The 22659-nt window shown below is 40.4% G+C and overlaps 1 protein-coding gene and 1 long non-coding RNA gene across 6 annotated transcripts; one reads left to right on the top strand and one right to left on the bottom strand.

Moving 5' to 3' along the window:
* Positions 1–487: 487 nt before the first annotated feature.
* Positions 488–12427, bottom strand: hrasb (HRas proto-oncogene, GTPase b). Of its 4 annotated transcripts, none has more exons than XM_083550082.1 (7): positions 11984–12427; positions 11306–11678; positions 4981–5114; positions 3613–3791; positions 3375–3534; positions 3171–3294; positions 488–1768 (listed from the first exon to the last, which is right to left on the bottom strand). In XM_083550082.1, exons 3-6 carry the CDS (start codon positions 5089–5091, stop codon positions 3175–3177), a joined length of 570 nt encoding a protein of 189 aa, XP_083406208.1. In that variant the 5' UTR covers positions 5092–5114; positions 11306–11678; positions 11984–12427; the 3' UTR covers positions 488–1768; positions 3171–3174. The 4 variants fall into 4 exon arrangements, with proteins under 4 accessions (XP_083406208.1, XP_083406209.1, XP_083406210.1 ...); XM_083550083.1 differs by having other exon boundaries at positions 3167–3294; positions 11984–12251; XM_083550085.1 differs by lacking the exon at positions 488–1768 and adding an exon at positions 2751–2879 and having other exon boundaries at positions 3167–3294; positions 11984–12251.
* On the top strand, positions 9422–11583 carry LOC310730869. Of its 2 annotated transcripts, XR_014534990.1 has the most exons (3): positions 9422–10166; positions 10223–10280; positions 10969–11583. It is a non-coding gene; the product is annotated as an uncharacterized lncRNA (long non-coding RNA). The 2 variants fall into 2 exon arrangements; XR_014534991.1 differs by lacking the exons at positions 9422–10166; positions 10223–10280 and adding an exon at positions 10287–10931.
* Positions 12428–22659: the final 10232 nt, after the last annotated feature.

The raw sequence follows: 22659 nt of genomic DNA, 5'->3' as shown, positions 1-22659 counted from the left end.
TATTATTTTTTAATTAAATTAAATGTTTCTTGAAAATTACACACTCAGGACACGATCAGGACGTCCTAACTGGTAATAACGCACCAGTCCACTGCTCCATTATGACTAATGGCAAGGGTTTTTAAACGGTGGTGGATGAAGTACATGTACTTGAGTTAAAGTAGAGACGCAAGAGGTAAAATATTACTTCAGTAAAAGTAACTTCTATTGTACTTAATCCAAAGTGCTAGTATACTTCAGTAAAGTACAGACACGTGAAAAAGCTACTAACGTACAATAACAAATTACATTCACTTCATTATATACACCACTGGTTAAAAAAAACATTGGAGGGGTGCCAACTCCAAAGTTTCCCTGTTCCCTGCGCCGCCACCCTGTATAATGAATATGAACAGAATTGGGGGATATTCCATTTAAGCATAGCATCTCAGAAGATCCAGGACTTGGTTGAAGAATAAGTGGAGTCTTGAAACCATTAAAACGATTATTAATAAATGAGGGGGGGAAATGTTTAATGTTCAAAACCATTCCAACTAGCAAGTGAATCCGCATATCTAATTTTTGTAATTTTTTTTTTTTAATAACGTTACATGTAAATGAACAATGAAAGAAAAACATTCAGGGGCAAGTGGACCTGCTCCGAAGGTTGTTAATCGACTATGACGCAGTCACTTTGACATACATTAAAAAGAGAGAAAAAGATGTTAGGGGGAAGAAAAAAAAATTTACAATAATATCAGAGCTAAAAGAGCACTGATTTGATTTGCTCACATCACATAGAACTTCAGTGTCCCTTTCTAAACACTTGCAAAAAAAAAAAAAAGAGCATGGTTGTTAACATCCATTTGGTCCACAATAAGACAAGAGACTCCATTCCAGACTGTATTGTGCCCTGAGCAGCAAAACAAAAAAAAACAAGCACAGTGATGGCAATAATGTAAGTGCTTTAGGCTTTTAAGGTTGCAATATGTGCAATTCAGTTACGAGTCTGCCCTCTGGATATAGTATAAAGTATAGAGCAACCTACAGGCATCGTGAACTGATGCTCAAGAAAAGCGCAAATAACCCCAAGGAGCAAACGTGTCCTATGTTCGGTGACAAGATCGGAAAAATTTGCGTTATCCTTTTAATAGAGACTGAGAGATAAAACGCAGTCTGATGCCGTGTGCAAATCAACGATGCCCGAGCAGTGTGTTCCGCTATCATGTCACTGTACCTTCATCAACAAACTATTGCACTGGAACAGACGTATTTTTTTGCGAGAGATCAGTATATATACATCACATCGAGTTAGACCCCTCTCAATAAAAAATGTACGTCCCCCCCCCCCCCCCCCCCGGCTCGTTATATTTGCTAATCTAAGCGTTCACAAATGCGAATACGGTAAAAGTTCTACATTCCTCCTTCGAGTTCGGCGATCAAATCCAAAGCTGATGAGGTGGAAAGGCGAGGTTATTGTGTTCAGCACAGAGTAGATAGTGCTGTATTAAAGTGTGGGATAATATATTGAAGTGTTACGTTCCCGAAGCAAACCCAGTGTTGAGACTACAGTCTTTGAGGTAAGTTTTCTCCAGTGGAGGACGTTGTCAGAGATGTCCCTCAAAGAAAAAAAAAGAAAAAACAAGGTGGAGAGTTCAATCCACTTGTGCCAATGTTAAGGGTTATCCTTTTTATACAGTCCGGTCCAAACCTCTAACATCAGTGGAGGCATCAGAGTGTCGGAGCGAAGCAGACGCTCCAAAAGTCTCTTCCGTTTTATGTGAGCAACCTGAAAAACCAGAAGAATATGAATACCGTGAGCTTTTGAAAACCATTGGGACAATACTATAGAAATCAAATGTATAGATATTTAAGTAGTAAATATGCAGCATGTCCTCTGATTTACTGTCCTCTGAAGATAAACTCAACATACAGCCATTAGTGTCTAAACAACTTGCAACAAAAGTAAGTACACCCTCAGTGAACATGTCAAAACTGTGTCCAAAGTGTCCATATTTTGTGTGAACACTATTGTTATCCAGCACTGCCTTAATCCTCCTAAACATGAAATTTAACAGAGCTGCACAGGTTGTTGCTGGGATCCTCTTCCACTCCTCCATAATGACATCACAGAGCTGCTGGATGTCAGACACATGGAGCTTCTCCACCTTCCGCTTGAGGAACCGCACAGGGGCTTAATAGGGTTCAGGTCTGGAGACATACTTTGCCACTCCATCACCTTCCATCACTTTCAGCTTCCTCAGCAAAGCAGATGTTATCTGGGTGGGGTGTTTGGTATTGTTATTATTTTGGAAAACTGCTATTCGGCACAGTTTCTGAAGGCATCAGTTTCTGTTTCAGAATGTCCCAGTAAATGTTGAAATCCATGTTTTCCTCAATGAACCGCAGCTCCCCAGTACCATGCAGCCCCAGACCATGATGCTACCACCACCATGCATGACTATAGGCAAGACACAATTTTCTGGGGCGATGGCCATGCAAACCATATGGTCTGAGCACTGACAAGACAAGACCTTTAAAGCAATGCTGCAGCACTTGTGCGGCTGTTTTCTGAAGCAGCACGAGGACTCGACTTCTTTGATGGACCCTTGTGAGGTCTGTTCCAAGTGGAACCCATCTTGAAAAACCTCTTAATGAACCTGACCACTGTACTGTTACTCAGATCTTCTTCCAGCCTCGGCATCTTTGTGGAGGGCAACAATTCTAAAACCCATCTTAGAAAAAACGATCTTAGATTAGTTTTTTCGATTTCTCCTCGCTAAACTGTTTCTCGAGCGCGTTCTCTCAGCACCGCTAACGTGAACATGAAATATCGCAACACTACGGTGTCCTGAGAGTCACATAGAATACAGATTAACATGGCAGAGGTAGAGCTGCGTCTTCCTGCAGACACAACAGGAAAAAGCCTGTTTGTGAAAGGGGCCATGTGTAAGAAGTCAGGAGGCGTTTAAGTAAATTAACAATCTGCTGTCTGTCTGAACCGAAAGGAATAAAAGTGAATGAATGGCATTGAATTGTAATGTTACGATTTTCTCTTCTCTGTGCAGGTTTGGAGTTAAAAACAACGTCTTGTCAAAATGTCTGCACGAGAACAAAACCGATGTGTTGAATACTTATTTCCGCCGCCGTTGCTGAACATGTGATGTGATTGTAAAATGAAGGCTACTTGCTTGGTCATGACACGACGCAACGGCAGTTCATGCAGTCTTGGCCGTTGTCGTCCGGTGGATTCAGCTTTCTGAGCTTGTGCTGCCTGATTTCACGCACCAGTGTGTAGAACGCATCCTCCACTCCCTGCGTAAAAAAAACACACGTGTTAGCACTTCCTAAACATCCACGCCAACTGAATTTACATCTTGGAAATTGCTCCTGACCTGTCTTGTCTTGGCGGACGTTTCGATATAAGGGATGCCGTAACTGCGGGCCAGTTCCTGGGCTTGCCTTGTGTCCACTGTACGAGCTGGCAGGTCGCATTTATTACCCACGAGCACCATGGGGACGTCATCGGAATCTTTTACCCTTTTGATCTGCTCCCTGTAAAGAAGATTGACCAAATCAAGCCAGGAACTGAGGATCTGGTCTTGGGTCAAATAAAGCGTGGGATGCAATAACCTGTACTGGTGGATGTCCTCGAAGGACTTTGTGTTGTTGATGGCAAAGACACAGAGGAAGCCCTCTCCTGTCCTCATGTACTGGTCCCTCATGGCGCTGTACTCCTCCTGACCGGCGGTGTCCAGAATGTCCAGCAGACATGTCTCGCCATCGATCACCACCTGTTTCCTGTACGAGTCCTGAGAAAGAAAAATGGACCACATAATATATTAAAAGAAGAGCTCCTACACATTTTTCATTTATAAATTCCATACTTTTGCAAACGTAAATATGCAGAATTCCCTGAAGATCTTTAAGACCATACTAAACATCTGAAATAATGATTTAAAATTCAGAATATGGCATGTGTTACGTTACAATATCTGATGTATGTTAGAATCAGAATCTCTGCTGTTTTTCATATTTAGTCGCACTGTTGAGGGCGCTGCTGTACTGCCATGGCAGCTGCTGTACTGCCATGGCAGCTGCTGTACTGCCATGGCAGCTGCTGTACTGCCATGGCAGCTGCTGTACTGCCATACTGCCATGGCAGCTGCTGTACTGCCATACTGCCATGGCAGCTGCTGTACTGCCATACTGCCATGGCAGCTGCTGTACTGCCATGGCAGCTGCTGTACTGCCATGGCAGCTGCTGTACTGCCATGGCAGCTGCTGTACTGCCATGGCAGCTGCTGCCCTCGTGACATAACAAGCAAATTACAGCTGTGCACATCCAGTCTAAAGTCTAAAAAATGCGTGATGACGCATTTTTTATATACCATACTAATCAAGACTATATTGCCAAAAGTATTGGGACACCTGAACTTTCCTGCTATATGTGGTTCTTTTTCCAAATTGTTACCACAAAACTGGAGGCACTCAATTGTACAGGACGTTTAGATGGCGCTTTAATAAAACTTTGCATTCGTTTGAACTTAGAAACACAAACCTGTTCCAGCAATTTAATGCCCCTGTGCACAAAGTGAGCTCTCTGAAGATCTGGTTTACATGCTTTGGAGAGGAAGATCTTGCTGCTATAGAGCTCTGATCTCATCCCCACTGAACACCTTTGGGAGGAATGTGAACACTGACTGCACCCCAGGTCTCCTCACCTACATCAGTACCTGCCTTTCATAACACCAATGTGGCTGATGAACACAAATATCCATAAGCACACTCCAAAATCTGGTGGAACATCTTCCCAGAAGAGTGGAGGGAATTATAAGTGCAGATTGGGACTAAATGTGGAATGCGATGCTCAGAAATCACATACCAGACCACCAGACTTATGACCAGGTGACCCAATACTTTTGGAAATATAATGTACCTCTACAGAATAAAAAATGAGTAAGGGGTAACAATGTTTCCATTTTTTGGATCGAGTCTTACTTCAATCGTAGGGTCGTACTCGTCAACAAAGTGGTTCTGAATCAGTTGAATGGTGAGGGCGCTCTTGCCCACGCCACCAGCACCAACCACCACCAGTTTATACTCTGTCATTTTCACGCCCTTCGTAATCAAATCTGAAAAGGGAAAGATGAAAGAAATTGGATTAGTGCATCACTTACTACTACTTAAACTCAAGTACTATTTAATAGGGGTGTACGAAAATATCGATCCACGAGAGTATCGCGATTTTCTTTTGCCGATACTTTATGGATTCTCAAAAACGCAATAATAAGTGATTTTTTTTTTTTTTATATATATACAAGATTCATCTCAGTTGTTACGTTTTGAGCACTAGATAGATGGCAGTCTCCTTATTTCTGAACTTGAACAATGACAGGAAGTAGCATAAGGGCACGCCGCTTTTCATTGGAACTTCATCTGGGGAATTTTTAAAATATTCCAAGTTGGAATCTTACCAGGAATTCGGGGAAATGTATATAATCCGTAAATAACTAAAAGAACTGGCAACAAAAGTGAGTACACCCCAAGCAATATCAGCTGTATGTGGTCTAACTGTGCAAAACCACACGTCCTATTCATCATGTTTTGAGTGACAGAACCATACAAATGTGTGTATCTCGTATTAGAACAGTTAAAATGTGGTGCTTCGGGTCCAATTCTCTCATACTGACCACTGGATGTTCAACACGGCACCTCATGGTAAAGACTCTCTAAAGATTTGAGAGTTAGAATTGTTGCTCTCCACAAAGATGCAGAAGGTATAAGAAGATCACTCTAAAACCGAGTTACACTACAGTGGTCAGGGTCATACAGAGGTTTTCTAAGACTGGTTCCACTAGGAACAGGCCTCGCAAGGGTCCATCGAAGAAGTTCTTGTGCTGTGTGTCAGGTGAAGAAGCTGCTTCAAAAAACAGACGCAAGAGTGTTGCAGCATTGCTTTAGAGGTTGCAAAAGCGGAAGGTCCGCTTGTCTTACTTCATTGTATCCTCCATCCTAACCAGGTTTCTTTCCATGGTCTTTGTGGATAAGACCAGCCTCATAACATCACAGATCACAGTAGGAAATAGGTTATTTTCTGTAACGATCCACCTTTGTAAACCAAACCTAGCTTCAGCGTTTGTTGAGAAAAAGCTAATTTCGTCTGGTCTGAAATAAAGTTCCAGTAGCGTCTATCGGCCTCCAGACTCCTACCTTTGAAAGAAGATTCGGCAGGTTTGGTAGGTTTGGCATGACTTACAGATTAACAGTATTTGGGTTAGCAACTTTGAAAGTTGGATCCCAAATGCTAAATCATCTACAAAATCACTAAAAGTACACCTTGGGAGAGGTTTTTTTTTTAAACCTCTTTTTACATCACCTGAAGCTCAACACAATTTTGCCTCCTTTCTTTTTTGGCCTTTCTCTCACCTCATTTTTATCCCCTAGTGAAAAGTGACTCATAAATGCTAAAATCTTCCTACACTAATGTCAAACATCATTTGCATCAATGCTTCTGTTATAATTTGTTCACAAATAATACCAGAACCCTTTTCCCATAAACGTGTTTTTAAAAAAAAAAAAAAACTTTTACCAAGGGCGCCAACAATTCAGAATCTCGCCACTCGTGCTCATTCCTGAATGGTCAATTCAAGTCTGAACAACCGAGTGAATGAACGCAGAAATAGCAAGCATAGCGTAACTCTATAATTCAGCGTGTCTGTACATGTCACATGGAACAATGTGGATTCTGTCTACTGGTGCTGTGGGCTGAGAGACTCGGGCAGAGGGATGCCGATCGAGGCCACACCCGGATGTTACAAAGAATAGATCTGGACCCTGTTTCCCAATGTTATCGATTTAAGATAACAACTGCATGAAAGAGGGACGGGTTTAATCGCATGCTTACTTTTGCCTCGGCTTCAGATCTTGTACCTTTTAAGCACTGTTCAGGCTGCCAGCTTCAGAATCTTCGTTGGCTTTCCATAATGATCTACTCTGACAAAAATGTATACTAAGAAAAATATACTCAACAAAGCAATAAAAATGAGAGTCTAGTGTCCAGTCTTTAAAAGGTAAGAAAAATGTCCCTCACCACCAGTTTCTTGAAGCGAATAACAGTTTGTTGTGTTAATGGGAAAACGCAAATGCCATAAAGAAAAAAAATGGAGACAAAAATATATAATAGAGAATAAACATTGCAATTAGTTTAGAACAGGGGTCGGCAACCTTCACCACACAAAGAGCCATTTGGACCGGTTTCCCACAGAAAAAAAAACACTGGGAGCCACAAAACCCTTTTGACATTTAAATTGAAATAACACTTCATGTAACGGGTTTTTTTTGGTTGCCTTTATGCTATGTATAATCAAACCATAATGTGTTGCATTTATGAAATCAATGAACTGCAGAGAGAATGAAATTACATTTTTGCATGCAACAAAAAAATTTTGAACTCCTTAAAAAAAGACATTGGGTTGAAGGTTACTTTCAAGTAAAATACTCAATGTCTATTTGAGTCCTTCTTGTATTTATGAAAAGAACGCCGAACATAAATTATCCAGCGGCAGCAAACCAAAAATGTCGTCCTCTTCTGTGTGCCGTCAACCAAAGTTTAAGAAGTCGCGTGCCGGTGGGTGTCGCACATTAGCGGTTGTGACGCATATGAAGAGCGACAAAAAACTTTAACACGTTTTATTTAGATTTTACAAGATCACCAAAATCTTCAAATTTATAATTACATTTCAAACTAACAAACTAAAATAAAAATACATTTTAATTAAATACTCATTATTTATTTTCCAAAGCCACAGGGAGCCGCAGAAGAGGGATGAAAGAGCCGCATGCGGCTCTGGAGCCGCGGGTTGCCGACCCCTGGTTTAGAACGTCATCAGCGTGTGTTAGTGGTAAACGAAACACGAAACAAAAAGAGATCATCTTGGGATGTCAGTTTACTGAAGAAAGCTTGAGGTAATCTAGAAGAAAGGATTCTGGTAACCAAAACTCCAATACATTCCAATATTTCCATTTCGGTTTTTTTCTCCTATTGTGGAATAGAAGTTTCAGCACCATGTCACACTGATCAATACACCTTTCCAAGTTGGTTAGTCGGTACACGTAGGTCGTAGCAGCAAACGTACTGCAGAATGAGAATTTCTACAGGCTGGTTTTTGGCGGGAAGACAAGGAAAATAGCCTTCAGACAACTGCTTAGAAGTCACAGCCATATACCAGGCATACAGGAGATAATCTCCTTGATTTGTAGAAAAGGTTTGGGCTTGATCATTTGCAAGGTCATTTACATGGCCTCGTTCAGGGAAAGTAAGCAGTTTTTGCAATGATTTGGGAAGTGACGACTTGATAGATAAGATGTTAGACTTCTAGGCGTGCAACGGTACACAGGGCTAAGGAGCATCAGAAAACATCAAACGTGTTAAGTGGTGGACCACCCTAATAAACTACTGTTAAAAATGTCATGGGTTCAAATCCAGAGCAAGGCCTTTAACTTCCCAACTGCATTAATGTTAATAAAAAAATACAAAAATACACCAGAAATCAGAGCTTTGGCTTCATCAGTTCGCCAACAATGAACGCCACAACAGGTTTAAACCTCCCTGCTTTCCGTTAAAAGTAAAACACTCTCCGCAGCCAACTCAACCGGAACGGCGCATGGCAACCAGCCACCTTGCCTTTTGTTGCCATGACAAATGAGACAACCTTTTGTACTGTGACGTGCATGCAGCAAAAAAAAAGAGAGCTATTCTGGTGAGGTTTTCCCTCATCAAAAACCCCTGCCTGTGAACTATTCGTAGCTCACGCTACCGGAAGAGCCGGCTCTGTGGACACAATTCGCCCCATTCAACACCTTCCAGAAAGTTTAGAGGCTGGTTTTCTGCTGCGGCAAACGTCGTCTTTCGTACGATGCCATTGGAAATAGGTCTCCGAATCAATCCCTTCCATTCGTTCCCGCAAACTCTCTCATAATAGCCGTTATAATGTGTCCAACAAAAAAGGGCGAACATCCATATTTTATGCATTATTAAAAAACGAATAATTATATTTTCTGTTTTTGGTTACGCCATTTAATGTTATAGAGGGTCAACAAGATTATTACCACCGTTATAACTGCCATACGCATTTCGATCCCTCACCACCAGCCTGTCTTTTCCTCACTCCCATGTCAGAAATCGGAGACAAAACTGTTTAATGTTCAGCTAACGTGAAAAATCCAGACCAATAGTTTTTCCGGGGTGCGTTATACATACAAGGGCGGCCACTAGAGGCAAATCACTGACACCACTTGCTGTTTTTTTTAAAGTGCGTTTTTTAAATAAATTTTAGATGTAACTGTTTTTATTTATTTACAGTATAACTTTTTGTTTCAGTTTAAATGCGTATTTATTTTCCTTAATATTTATTAATATAATTCATATATATGCGTGGAACGCATATTAAATAACATTAATAGCTTCTTTCCTCCACTATACACTGTGATGCACCAATGCAACTTGAGCTCAAGAACGTTTTCGCCACTGTGATGCCAAAACATCATGGGAGATGGCATATCTAAAAAAAAAATCATGTCCTGTGTTTACACTCAGGAGCATTACCATGTCCATCAACATAACGAGCAGAAAAATCCATCGAGAGATCAAAATACGGAGGACGTTTAGAACACGTTCAGATCCACGCAAACGTTATTTCTCACAGTTATGTAAGGGCTAAAAATGCTTCAGGGAATCAATATTCGTGGGGGTGTTCAGGTGGTGGGGGCGTTAGATATCAAACATGGGGAGTGGTAGCTCAGTGGTTAAGGTGCTGTGTTACTGATCGGAAGGTCGGGGGTTCAAGCCCCCTTATCGCCAAGCTCCCATTCTTGGGCCCTTGAGCAAGGCCCTTAACCCTCTGTGCTCCAGGGGCGCTGTATCATGGCCGACCCTGCGCTCTGACCCCAGCTTCTAAACAAGCTGGGATATGCGAAGAAAGAATTTCACCATGCTGTAATGTATATGTGACGAATAAAGGCTATTCTACATAATAACCCAATCGAGGTATTTTTAGGTTTATACTGAAAGAAACAAATTTTAACTTCACAACCCAGAAATAAAAACTAATAAACCTCAGCCTGATGTCAACTAAAAACATCGTGTATAGAAAAGTAAAAAATCATAATATAAACTGGAGACTGGTGTGTTTGGTTGTTGTTTAAGGGACTGGTGTGTATGTGGGTGTGTTGGGTTGTTTAGGTGTTTGGGGTGTGTTGGGTTGTTTAGGAGACTGGTGTGTTTGGGGACGTGTTGGGTTGTTTGGGAGACTGGTGTGTTTGGGGGCATGTTGGGTTGTTGTTTGGGAGACTGGTTTGTTTGGGGGTGTGTTGGGTTGTGGTTTTTGGGAGACTGGTGTGTTTGGGGGCGTGTTGGGTTGTTGTTTGGGAGACTGGTGTGTTTGGGGGCGTGTTGGGTTGTTGTTTGGGAGACTGGTGTGTTTGGGGGCATGTTGGGTTGCTGTTCTTTGGGAGACTGGTGTGTTTGGGGGCATGTTGGGTTGTTGTTTGGGAGACTGGTGTGTTTGGGGGCATGTTGGGTTGTTGTTTGGGAGACCGGTGTGTTTGGGGGCATGTTGGGTTGCTGTTGTTTGGGAGACTGGTGTGTTTGGGGGCGTGTTGGGTTGTTGTTTGGGAGACTGGTGTGTTTGGGGGCGTGTTGGGTTGCTGTTGTTTGAGAGACTGGTGTGTTTGGGGGCGTGTTGGGTTGTTTGGGAGACTGGTGTGTTTGGGGGCGTGTTGGGTTGCTGTTGTTTGGGAGACTGGTGTGTTTGGGGGCGTGTTGGGTTGTTGTTTGGGAGACTGGTGTGTTTGGGGGCATGTTGGGTTGCTGTTCTTTGGGAGACTGGTGTGTTTGGGGGCGTGTTGGGTTGTTGTTTGGGAGACTGGTGTGTTTGGGGGCGTGTTGGGTTGTTGTTTGGGAGACTGGAGTGTTTGGGGATGTGCTAGGTTGTTTGGAATGTGCATGTTTTCAGGGTATGGGTGTGTTTGGGGGCAGGTTGAGTTGGTTATAAAGCTGAGGTGTTTAGGGATGTTTGGAGGTGTGTCGGGTTGTTGTTTGGGAAGTCGGGTGTGTTCGGGGTACGTGTGTTTGGAAAGGTGGGGGTGTTCAGGTGGTCAAAAGCTTTTAACCCAATCGAAGTAAGAAACAGGTTTAAACTCCACAACCCAAAAATTAAAACCGAATCAACCTCAGCCTGATGTCAACTCAAACAATGAATCCGATTCGGGAAATAGAAAAGAACACAATCATAATCTAAACCTAATATTTAAAAAAGATCCTTGCCTTGCCAGGAAGAAAAAGTTAGTGTACCCCTGTAGGTGTTATTGTGCTGCTTGTTGGTTCAGAACAGGGCGTTTCCCTGGACCAAGACACAGAAGGTCCAGAAGAGAGAGAGAGAGAGAGAGAGAGAGAGAGAGAGAGAGAGAGAGAGAGAGAGAGAGAGAGACGCTCAGTTCGAGGCAAGCCGAGGTGTAATATATGTGTTATTTAGATGAACTAGAGAAGGAGGAAGCGGTGGTCCCTGGGCATGAGATGTAGTAGGCCACTCAGTAGGTTGTGTTGATGTCCCTCAGCCTGCAGCACTGATGGGCGAGATGGATGACATCACTGCGTATTGATATCTCTCAGCCAGGCCGTGTCAACACTGCAGCCACATCTGGAAACCACACACACACACACACACACACACACACACACACACACACACACACACCTTCTCGAGATTGACCAACAATATATATAGATCACTAATTGACGCCAATATCTAACAAAGAACCATTTCCTGGGATTTCTCCAGGATTATCACTGAGTTAGCAGGCTTGCTAGGTCTTCAGTATCTCTAGTATCCAGCCAGACAATCCGACAGCACTGATTGAACCTCGTTTGGAAGGATTTCTTACTCAATTTCCACAAAATTAACCAGAAAACGCAATAAAATACACTCCTCTTTGCTCTACTTACATGGATCCAGTTCTGGCTTGTTGCTCCTGTCGAGATGTTTTCGGGATTGGGTCGTGGTTTAATGGTCCACAGATGCATGAAGACCATTCGAATCCGTCCAGGCTTGGTTTAAAACAATAATTAGACCAAAGAAATACAAATAAAAAGGAAAAGAAAGCTGTTATTTGAGGGGTTTTCGGGGTGGAAATACAGCAGCCTGGTGTTCAGTCCCTGTGCTTTGGCTGCACTACGGCGCGCTGCCGCCCAGGTTCGAATTCACCGTTACCACAGCTGGGTTGCCAGATTGCTGGAAAAGCAAAATATGTGTAAAGAAAATGAGATGGTGGACAATCATGATGGGAAGATTGAATCATTTTAGTGACTTGTTTTTTTAAAATCCATTTCGTTCCTTCGATTAGAAATACAGTAACATGTAAAATTTTCAATAATCAGGTCCCCCAGCACGTCTACATACACCAACTTTGACTATAGTTCCTATAATATTCCTATAATAATATACGTATATATGCAAACATTTCAAAAGTAAACACATCCTTTAATCAAGTAGAAGCAGAGATACTCATGATTTTAAAGACTCTGGTGAAAGTTAAAGTTCTGACCACACTTTTTCGCTCAAGTTAAAGTAAAGAAGTTCGAGCTCTGACGTACTTCAGTAAAAAGTAGACATTACTACGACCTGTTTTAGTGTCACGCTGGTAACTGAACCTCATATCATATTGATATATAAATAGAAAAAAATGGCAAATGTTTTTACCTAATGAATGTATACAGCCATATAGAACACAAGCAGAGAAAAGATGATGAACATGTGATCCGGTATGTCTCTATTTTTAGTCATGTTTACATCGTTGACTTCCTCTGTCTCATCCAGTTTAACCCCAGACTTCTTGTTGCCTACTGCCTATTGCCTTGCTTGTTGTTTGCTTCGTAGGTTATCTTACAGTACATCTGTGGTGCGTGAGAGCCAGGTAATGATACACCAGTGGCAGGTTGAAAAAGGGCTGAAAATGGTGCACAAAATATCACCAAATAGACTAAAACTAAATTGACAAACCTGCTTTTAAAATGTAAGTAGAAAGTGCAGATATTTGTGTAAAAATGTAATGAGTGAAAGTAAAAAGAAAAACCAAAAAAATAAATAGTAAAATACCGATACCAGAAAAACCTACTTAAGTACAGTAATGGAGTATTTGTACCTCATTACCTCCCATCTTTAAATTCCATCATTAGAAACCCTCAGTATTTTTGAGAAACGCAGAATAACAGAGCGCTGCATCACAGACAGGAATCTCATTCAGCTAAAATAAATGGCATTACTACAGAAACCCAATGATCACAATTTAAAAAGTCTCCTTTCACTGTAGCCACAGCTGCACTGCCCACATGCATCATCTCTAGCATCAATATTAACCTCAATAAATGACCCGGGTTTTTTTGTGCAATTTTTCTCCACGCATTACGGTTCTTCTGGAGATTTGGAATGAAAACCGTGTGCAAATTCTACAAGAAATAAAAAAGTATAAATTGCTCATTAAAAAGCTGAACCAAAAGAACTGTTTTGGGTGACCTTTTCTCAGGTTGTTCAGCTTTTCTTCAAAAGTCTTGTTATTGTTCTTGTAAGTGCATCTGCGATTAAATCAATTAATTCTACACAGGACAATCTTTTCATATAGTGGAATTCTTGGTGGGTGTCTGTTCAACTGCATTCCAGGTGCCATGTCCACCAATCTGCACCAGTCTGGAATGGGTAAAGGTAAGAAATTATGCAGTCTGTTGCTGGAATTGCTTTGATATGAGCACAAACATTTTCTAAAAGCATTTACCACAAAGGTTCTCTTTATTTTAAAGACTGAAAATAATTAGATGGCCACTAAGTGGAAACGTTAATCAAGACAGTTTTGGGAGGTTTGGGAACAGGTGGTGGTTCTTGCAGTGGCAAAAAGGTTAACCAAATCCGAACAGGTTTTTAGGTCACTTCTTGACTGATTTTGATACGGGAATTTGCTGTTTTTAATTCTTCTTCTTATTATTATTATTATTATTATTATTACTGTATCATGGCTGACCCTGTGTTCTGACCAAAGCTTTCTCACATCATTGGGATATGCAAAGAAGAATTCAATACATTTTGCTTTGTATAGAACTTTAAACAGTGGACATTGTCTCGAAGCAGCATTACGGAGATAAAGTTATATATAAAAGAGTGTATGGTGGTGTAAAGAGTGAAGTTCAGTGCCTATAAGTTTGTTCCTTATAATTGTACGTTTATCCCTAGTGAGCGAGCCAGTGGCAACTGTGGCGAGGAAAAAAATCTCCATGAGATTGGAACCAGACTCAAGAGGGAACTTTATGGATCTTCAGGAATTTCACTGTGCTGTTATGTTCATACAGGTATAACGTTTTACAATGCAGTACATGCAGTACAGCAAACAAACCAGAGATAACAAAAGTACACACATCCTTCACTCAAACAGAAGTACAGATACAGTACTCATGTTTTAAAAGACTCTGGTGAAAGTTGATATCGTTTCAGTCGATGTTCTTGAAAGTTCCAATTCATGTCCATGTTTATCGTTTACACAAAAAAAAGACAAATTTGAATAAAACGAAACGTGTTTATTTTGCATATCTTTTTTTATCTTTATATTTAAAAGGGAAGTAAGTGAAACAAAAACAAAAAAAGCAGAGTAGCAGGAAGACGCAGTCAGTGCATTGAAAATAAAACTACTTGTGCATTTTTCCAGTGGGATTTTTCGCAGGACGAAACATTACATTACAGAATATTACATATTTTTGCGAGAAAGCGGACCAGATTGGGACAGAACTCAAAAATCCGTCCCGCTCAGGTTTCTACCTCACATCATATTAATATATTAATACAAAATAATTTCACATTTTATCAAAGACAAAATGATGTTAATCAGGTGATCAGGAATGTTTCTGTTCTCAGTGAATGTTCACATCGCTGACTTTCTCTGTCTCATTCACGTTAACCCCAGATTTCTTGTTGCCTTCTGCCTTGCTTGTTGTTAGCTTCATAAGCTAGCCCACGTCTGTGGTGCGTGATAGCCAGGAAATGATACACCAGTGTTAGATTTAAAAAGCCATAAAATGACAAGAAATAGGTTGATGGTCTGAAAACGGCATGCAGTACAAAGAAAAATAATGATCACATCGCCAAATAGGTTCAAAATAAAGTAACGATCCTGGTTTGAAAGATTTAAGAAGTAGAAAGTACAGACATTTGTGTAAAAAAAAAAAAAACATTTGACTGAAAGTGAAAAGTTTGTCCGAAAAATAAATAGTCATGTAAAATGCTGATACCAGAAAAATCAACTAAAGTATAAAGTAATTATCTCCCACCTCTGGAACAAACCACATTGAAATAATAAGAACTAATATGAGTGATTCTGAAATACTCATACTGGTACTGATGCCTTGTTGAAAATGTAAGCATTTCCTTTTATTTCAACATGCCTGCTGTTTCCTTTCTAATTTCTAACTCAGCTTCCTCTTTCAAATAATTATTCAATCCAGGGTGGGTGAGGGGGAAACATATCCAATCTGGCAACCCTGTTACTACTTGCTGCAGCCCACGCCCAAGCCTAACAGCTCAGAGCTGCAGATCTTCTGGCCTTCACTGAATGTTCACTCTGAAACCATACAAGCATGAAATAATCACTTTGTTTACCTTCCAAACTGCATCTGAAAGCCTACATGAAATGTATTAGTCTATATTGAACACAGACACCTCAGACAAACCCATCAGAGGAGACATTTCTGGTCTTTAACTCAATAATTGTAAAGTCGTTGCTTTATTCCTAGGTACGCTCCATAAATGTAAACATGAGCAGATATATATATATATATATTGAATAAATACACAAAAAAAAAAGGTACTGAGAAAAGGGCTACTGAGAATGCAAAAACGTCTTCGCATGTAACACCAGCTCAGCCCTGCAGTAATGTAAACAAATCATACTATTAATTATTCATAAGTATGTGATTGATGATGATTGATTGAAGTGTTTACCGTTTTTAATCGGTTCTAATGACCCATTTGTACGGCACACAGAACTCCAGCAGAGTGCAGCAGTTCATGCTTTATGTCAAGACAGGAAACTGTTTTGTACCATAGCAGGCTCACAGCTCTTTTTAGACCAGTGTGTCTGTATAGGTTTTGGGACACTTTTTTCAATCATATGGTTCTTTTACAAACTGTTGCCACAACATTTGTGGCACACAATTGTATACAATGTCTTTTGTGGATGTGGTAGCATTTAATTATTCATGTTCCAGCATGACGATGCCACTGTATACAATACCAGCCCTATAAGATATGCTTTACATGGGTTGGAATGGAAGATCTTTGCAGATTGGTCTGCCATAAAGCTCTGACCTCCATAAAGCCCCGACTTCTTTCTTTGCAAATCCGAGCGACATTAGGAAGCTGAGATCAGAGCACAGGGTCAGCCATATTACAGCGCCCCTAAAACACAGAGTGTTAAGGGCCTTACTCAAGGGCCACAAGAGTGGCAGCTTGGTGATTCTGGGACTTAAACACCCGACGCTCCGATCCGCAACCCAGAGCCCAGATAAGTGTGTGTATGTATATATATATATATATATATATATATATATATATATATATATATATATATATATATATATATACATACATATATATATACGGTAATCTCCCGCTTTACCGCAGTTCGAATTTCGCGGTAATTATCACGGAATTGCATTTGCCACATAACTCATTTGTTTGGCTGATGGACCAAAAATCTTATAGGGAATTGTTTTTTTGGAGTTTTATTTTGAAATAATGAAATTATTAATATAAATATAATTATTAATTATAAAAGGAAGTAAAATGTTAATACAGTACAGTACTGTATACATAAAATAGCATTTTTGGGCTGGCGTCCGTTTATCGTGGTTTTTTTTATTTATCGCGGGCGGTTTTGGAAAGTAACCACCGCGATAAACGGGGGATTACTGTATCAAGTCCCAGTATCACCACGCTGCCACTCTTGTGGCCCTTGAGCAAGGCCCTTAGCACTCTGTGCTCTAGGGGGCGCTATAACATGACTGACCCTGTGCTCTGACCTCCTTCCTAACGTCGCTTGCATATGCAAAGAAAGAATTTCTTCAAAATGGAGAATGTAGAGAATGTAGGATATATAAATGTACAATATGGAGATTGTATGTAGATATTATATAGCTGATATGATCATGATAGGATATTATATTCTACTTGATTCTACAGTTTGATGCCCATGGTAAAGCACAGTGTTCACTCGCGCTAGTGAGCTAAGTGAGGTAAAGAAAAGTTCGGGCTGCCTTTCTCTGAGTCAGTAATCCTTGCCCTTCATGTCTCCTTCTCTTGCTGAAAGCCTGTCACATGGTCTTTTGTCTGTCCCACCATGACAGCTTCCCATTGGCTGATTTGCTTGAAAAAGCATCCGTATCTACGGCAACGGAGAGCTGCAGCTCCTCTTCACTCGAATGCTGGGGCCTTGGCTAAGTCACCCTGATCCATTTTTTTTGGCTTTTCTTTGTCATTTCTTATTCCTTCTTCACTATTTTGCCTCATGGACGTGAGTCTAGACCAGGTGAGTTTATCGACAAGGTACTGTCGATTCTTTATTTATTTTCTTTAAGACATACTTGCATTAGGGCTCACTAATTACAGTGTGTCATGCTGAATTTACAAAATTGGCCCTTTTGTTTGCAGTCATTGGACATGCTTAAAAGGTAAATAGAGGTACTTACACTTTACACAGAAAAAGGAATCACCTTATATTTGTGTATCTTCTTTTGGCATTTAGAGGGAAGTGTGTAAAACTGACTAGACTGACTCCAATAAAGACCAGAAGAGTTTTAATAAGTCAATGTATATAAAATAATATGAAAAAAATTCAAATAGGAAATGTTAAACTGCACTAGGGGTCCAGGTACTAGATTCGAAAAACAAAACCTAGACGTTTCACCTGTTATTGCTACTCTTCTACCATATTCAATAGCCATATGTGACAGCATTTTTTTATTACACTATCCAGATGCCTACCTTACTGTATTCACACATTTCTTCTGACTCTGGACTGAAAACACATGCACTATATGAAGAAAGGTTTGTGTGCACCTGACCACCACATTTAGTCCCCATTTGCTCTTACAACAATCTCCATTTTTCTGGGAAGATTTAGGAGTTTGCTTCTGGAGATTTGTGAGATTTCATTCAGCCATAAGGGTGTTAGGAAAGTCAAGTACTAATGAAGGTGATGTGTTCATTAGGTCGAAGCTCTAAAGTAGACTATTGTATATCCATTCTTGCTCATGTAAAGCATCTCATAAAGCTTGGGTTGTGATGCTGGAACAGGTTTGGTTCTTTTATTTCAAATAAAGGCTAAATGTAATGAAAGACATTGGACTTTGGGGATAAACAACCTCTTAATCAATGCTCAAAATAACATTCGACATACGCTGTTTCTCCATCATTGAAAATTTTAAGGTTTAGGCATGGAGGAGTTGGTGTTGAATCTATAATGATCTCAGATTTTGAGCAAATTTATCGCTCAGGAGCTCCGGTGCTCATGATATTTCTCACTCTCCAGTGTTTGTATTGTTTTTATGATTTATATTCACACTCTTAATGTCTCCCAGATGAGGATGGGTTCACCTTTTGAGTCTGGTTCCTCTCAGGGTTTTTTCCTCATACCATCTTTCCACAGTCGCCCCCAGGCTCCATCAGAGGATAAATACACATCATTTATATATATTAGAATTTTTTTGTTCTTGCATTCTGTAAACCTCATTTGAGACAATGTCCATTGTGAAAAGCACTATAGAAAAAAAATATTGAATTGAGCGTTCCGATATTTTTGCCACATATAGTGTATGTTCAACCTAAATTATGAACCAGGAATAAATAAAAATCTCAAATTAAACAGGTCATATGAATTTTCTCGCTTATTTCCTTAAGAATGAATAAAACGTGTTATTTGTAGGACAGCGCTTGTCGGATATCATGCTACGATTTAAAATCCAAACACATGACATATTCGTTCAACATGTGTGTGGCCCATTGTCAGTATCAGAGCCTGCAAAACTGATAACAGTGTGTAATGGAAATCAAGCAAGACAGAGTGTTATCTCAAAAGGGAGGCCATCATGACAGGAAGTACACAGCAGAGTAATCACACACTCTATTTCACGTCATGGCTCGATTGTCAGGCTGACAGGGGCTTGAATAGGTATTGTAGTGAAACAAAGAAGCATAATAACAGTATAGGGGTGTGTGTGTGTGTGTGTGTGTGTGTGTGTGTGTGTGTGTGTGTGTGTGTGTGTGTGTGTGTGGGATGGGGGGGAGAGTCAGTGTTTCAAGTTTCAAGTTTATTTGTAATGTTCACCTAATATCTGACGATCATTTGTGCAATGCAAAATAAATATATATATATATATATATATATATATATATATATATATATATATATATATATATATATATATATATATATATATATATATACAAATACATCTACACAAAATGCTAAATATATTATTATGCATGACAAAACGACCAACCTGTAAACAATGTGAAAAACACTTAGTCAAGTCAAGTCAAGTCAAGTTTATTTCTATTGCGCTTTTCACAACAGACATTGTCTCAAAGCAGCTTTACTGAAATCAACAGTGAAGGTAAATGGTGTGTATTTATCCCTGATGATCACCCGTGGCGACTGTGGCAAGGAAAAACTCCCTTAGATGTTATGTAACCTTGAGAGGAACCAGACTCAAAAGAGGAACCTCATCCTTATTTGGGTGACATCAAGACTGTGATTATAATCTTTAAACAATACAGAACACTGAAGAGTGAGAACTAACATGAGCACTGGAGTATAAGATTATAAGTAAAGTTCTTTCTACAGTCTTATACAGTCTTTATGGTTATAAAACTGGGAGCTACTGAGCTCAACATTTGTGATCATCACAAATCCAGCACCAGCATCTCCATGCCAGAGCCTTTAAACACTCCAGGAGGTCCAATGTCAAAACTCCACACATGCAGTGGGATCCAGTTGGCACTGGTACGTCTCTAGATAGTTCGGGATGTTTGCGAGTTCGGCATCTACTTCTTCAAAAGGTCTATAATCTTCAAGAGATGGGACGTGACTGGAGCTGGAGCAACCTCAGAATGCCTCGGGATGGGGAGAGAAAGAGAAGCAGTGGAGAGGAATTAGCGTAGCTGCTGTTCATGATATTAACAGCACAAGTTGATAATGTGCATGTGATCAGATGTTCTGGAGCACAAGGTTATGATGTGAGACGTATGTTATGTGTAGGCTTTGCTAAAAAGATACGTTTATGGTAATATTTATACACCCAGACACGTGTTTTTTTGTGTTAATCGTTATCATGATTCTTACCTTTGCTTACAAGAAGACTATATACTGTTCTTGCTTTTCGTTTTAAGCAAATGGTAGCAGATAGCGTGTACTCGTTCCATTATCGCTCATTTCCTGACCAGTGATTTGTTGTTAACACTGTGAAGATCGTTAAAAGGGAACTATTTGCCAGTGTGAGCTTGCCGCAGGAGAATATAGCTTGCTAGTATGTAAATAAAAGGCAGATGCTGGAATATTTACAGTCTTAATATAACAACCAGAGTGCAAAAAGTAGTAAAAGTCTTCTATAGTTTTAGGAGATTATAAAAAGCAGATGGAACAGAGGTACAAAATGATATTTAAAATTGTAATAAAAAACAATAACCAGATGACATACTAGTAGAAGCATGAAGATGTTTAGGAGAGAAGGCAGTGGAGTTTTTAAACATTTTGTTAACAAGATTGGTGAGAGAATGCCTAAGGGATGCACAAGGGAAATGTGCAGACCTGCAGTAACTACAGGGGAATAAAGTTGATCAGTCACACCATGAAGTTATGGGAAGGAGTAGTGGAAGCCAGGCTGAGAGAAGAGGTGAACATCTGTGAGCAGCAGTATGGTTTCAGGTCGCGGAAGAGCAACACAGACGCATTATTTGCTTTGAGAATGTTGATGGAGAAGTATAGAGAAGGTCAGAAGGAGTTGCATTGTGTGTTTGTGGATTTAGAGAAAGCGTACGACATGGTGGAGAGAGGAGTTGTGGTACTGTATGAAGTCTGGTCTGTCAGAGAAGTATGTGAGGGTGGTGCAGGACATATATGAGGACAGTGTAACAGCTGTAAAAGTGTGCAGTAGGAACGACAGACTGGTTCAAGGTGGAGGTTGGACTGCATCAAGGATCGGCCCTGAGCCCATTCCTGTTTGCAGTGGTGATGGACAGGTTGAAGGACGAGGTCAGAAAGGAGTCTTTGTGGACTATGATGTTTGCAGATGACATTGTTATTTGTGGTGAGAGTACGGAGCAGGTGGAGAAGAGCCTGGAGAGGTGGAGGTATGTGCTGGAGATAAGGGGACTGAAAGTAAGTAGGAGTGAGACATTGTACATGTGTGTGAATGAGAGGTAGGGCAGTGGTGGGGTGCGGTTGCAGGGAGAAGAGGTGGAGAAGGTAGAGGAGTTCAGGTACCTGGGGTCAACAGTGCAAAGTAATGGAGAGAGTGTTAGAGAAGTGAAGAAAAGAGTGCAGGCAGGGTGGAGTGGGTGGAGAAGAGTGATAGCAGGAGTGATTTGTGATAGAAGAGTATCTGTGAGAGTGAAAGGGAAAATGTATAGGACTGCGATGTTGTATGGTTTAGAGATAGTGACATTGAGTAAAAGACAGGAAGTGGAGCTAGAGGTAGCAGAACTGAAGTGAGTGACTACGATGGACAGGATTAGACAAGTTTATTAGAGGGTCAGCATGTTTAGGATGTTTTTGAGACAAAGTGAGAGAAGATTAATTGAGATATTTGGACATGTGCAGAGGGACATGGGGTATATCGGTAGGAGAATGCTGAGGATGGAGCCACCAGGAAGGAGGAAAAGAAGAAGATCAAGGAGGAAGTTAAGCACACTGGGAACACAGTGGGCTAAGAGGGATTTGTTTAGGGGCCCAAAAGCAACAGCTTGGTGATACTGGGGCTTGAACCGCCAACCTTCAGATCAGTAACCACTGAGCTAACGCTTCCCTATACAATGAATATATTAAAATATTGCATAGAGACAAGTCTTATTCCTTAACAGCAGTTACGCAGAAAATATTGTAATGTGCACAAACATAACAGAAATATAAAATAATTGTAGATGGGTGTGCTTGTGCTGTCACTGAGGTAGGTTGTGAGGTGAAAAGACATTGAAGTAATGTGTAAAATGGTGGAAGAATGAGTAGTGTCTGGATTATATCTTATTTACAGCTATCTTGGCAAGATCCACACAAGGATTCTGAATGTGCCGGCTTTGTGATTTGAGGAATAATCAGTGGACCAGGGTTTCTGGTTTTAGTGGTTTGGGTTTGATCTGGGCTGTGAGATTAAGGGGGTGTAACCTGAGTATGGAATTCTCATTCACAATGTTAGTTCATCTGTAGTTTTATTTTTTTTAAACAACAAAGGCGTCATTGTATATAAGTGTCGAGGCAAGACAATGCTTTTCTAAAGCTTCAAGCTATGATAAAAAAAAATCTTGTAAGTAAAAATGATAATAATGATAATAACAATAATAATAATATGATGGTGTGATGATAAAGACTAGG

This window comes from Silurus aristotelis (assembly GCF_946808225.1).
Source record: "Silurus aristotelis genome assembly, chromosome: 9".
Taxonomy (NCBI): Eukaryota; Metazoa; Chordata; class Actinopteri; order Siluriformes; family Siluridae; genus Silurus; species Silurus aristotelis.
Note: the sequence above shows the minus strand (reverse complement) of the source record. Positions and strands in the feature narration are given on the sequence as shown.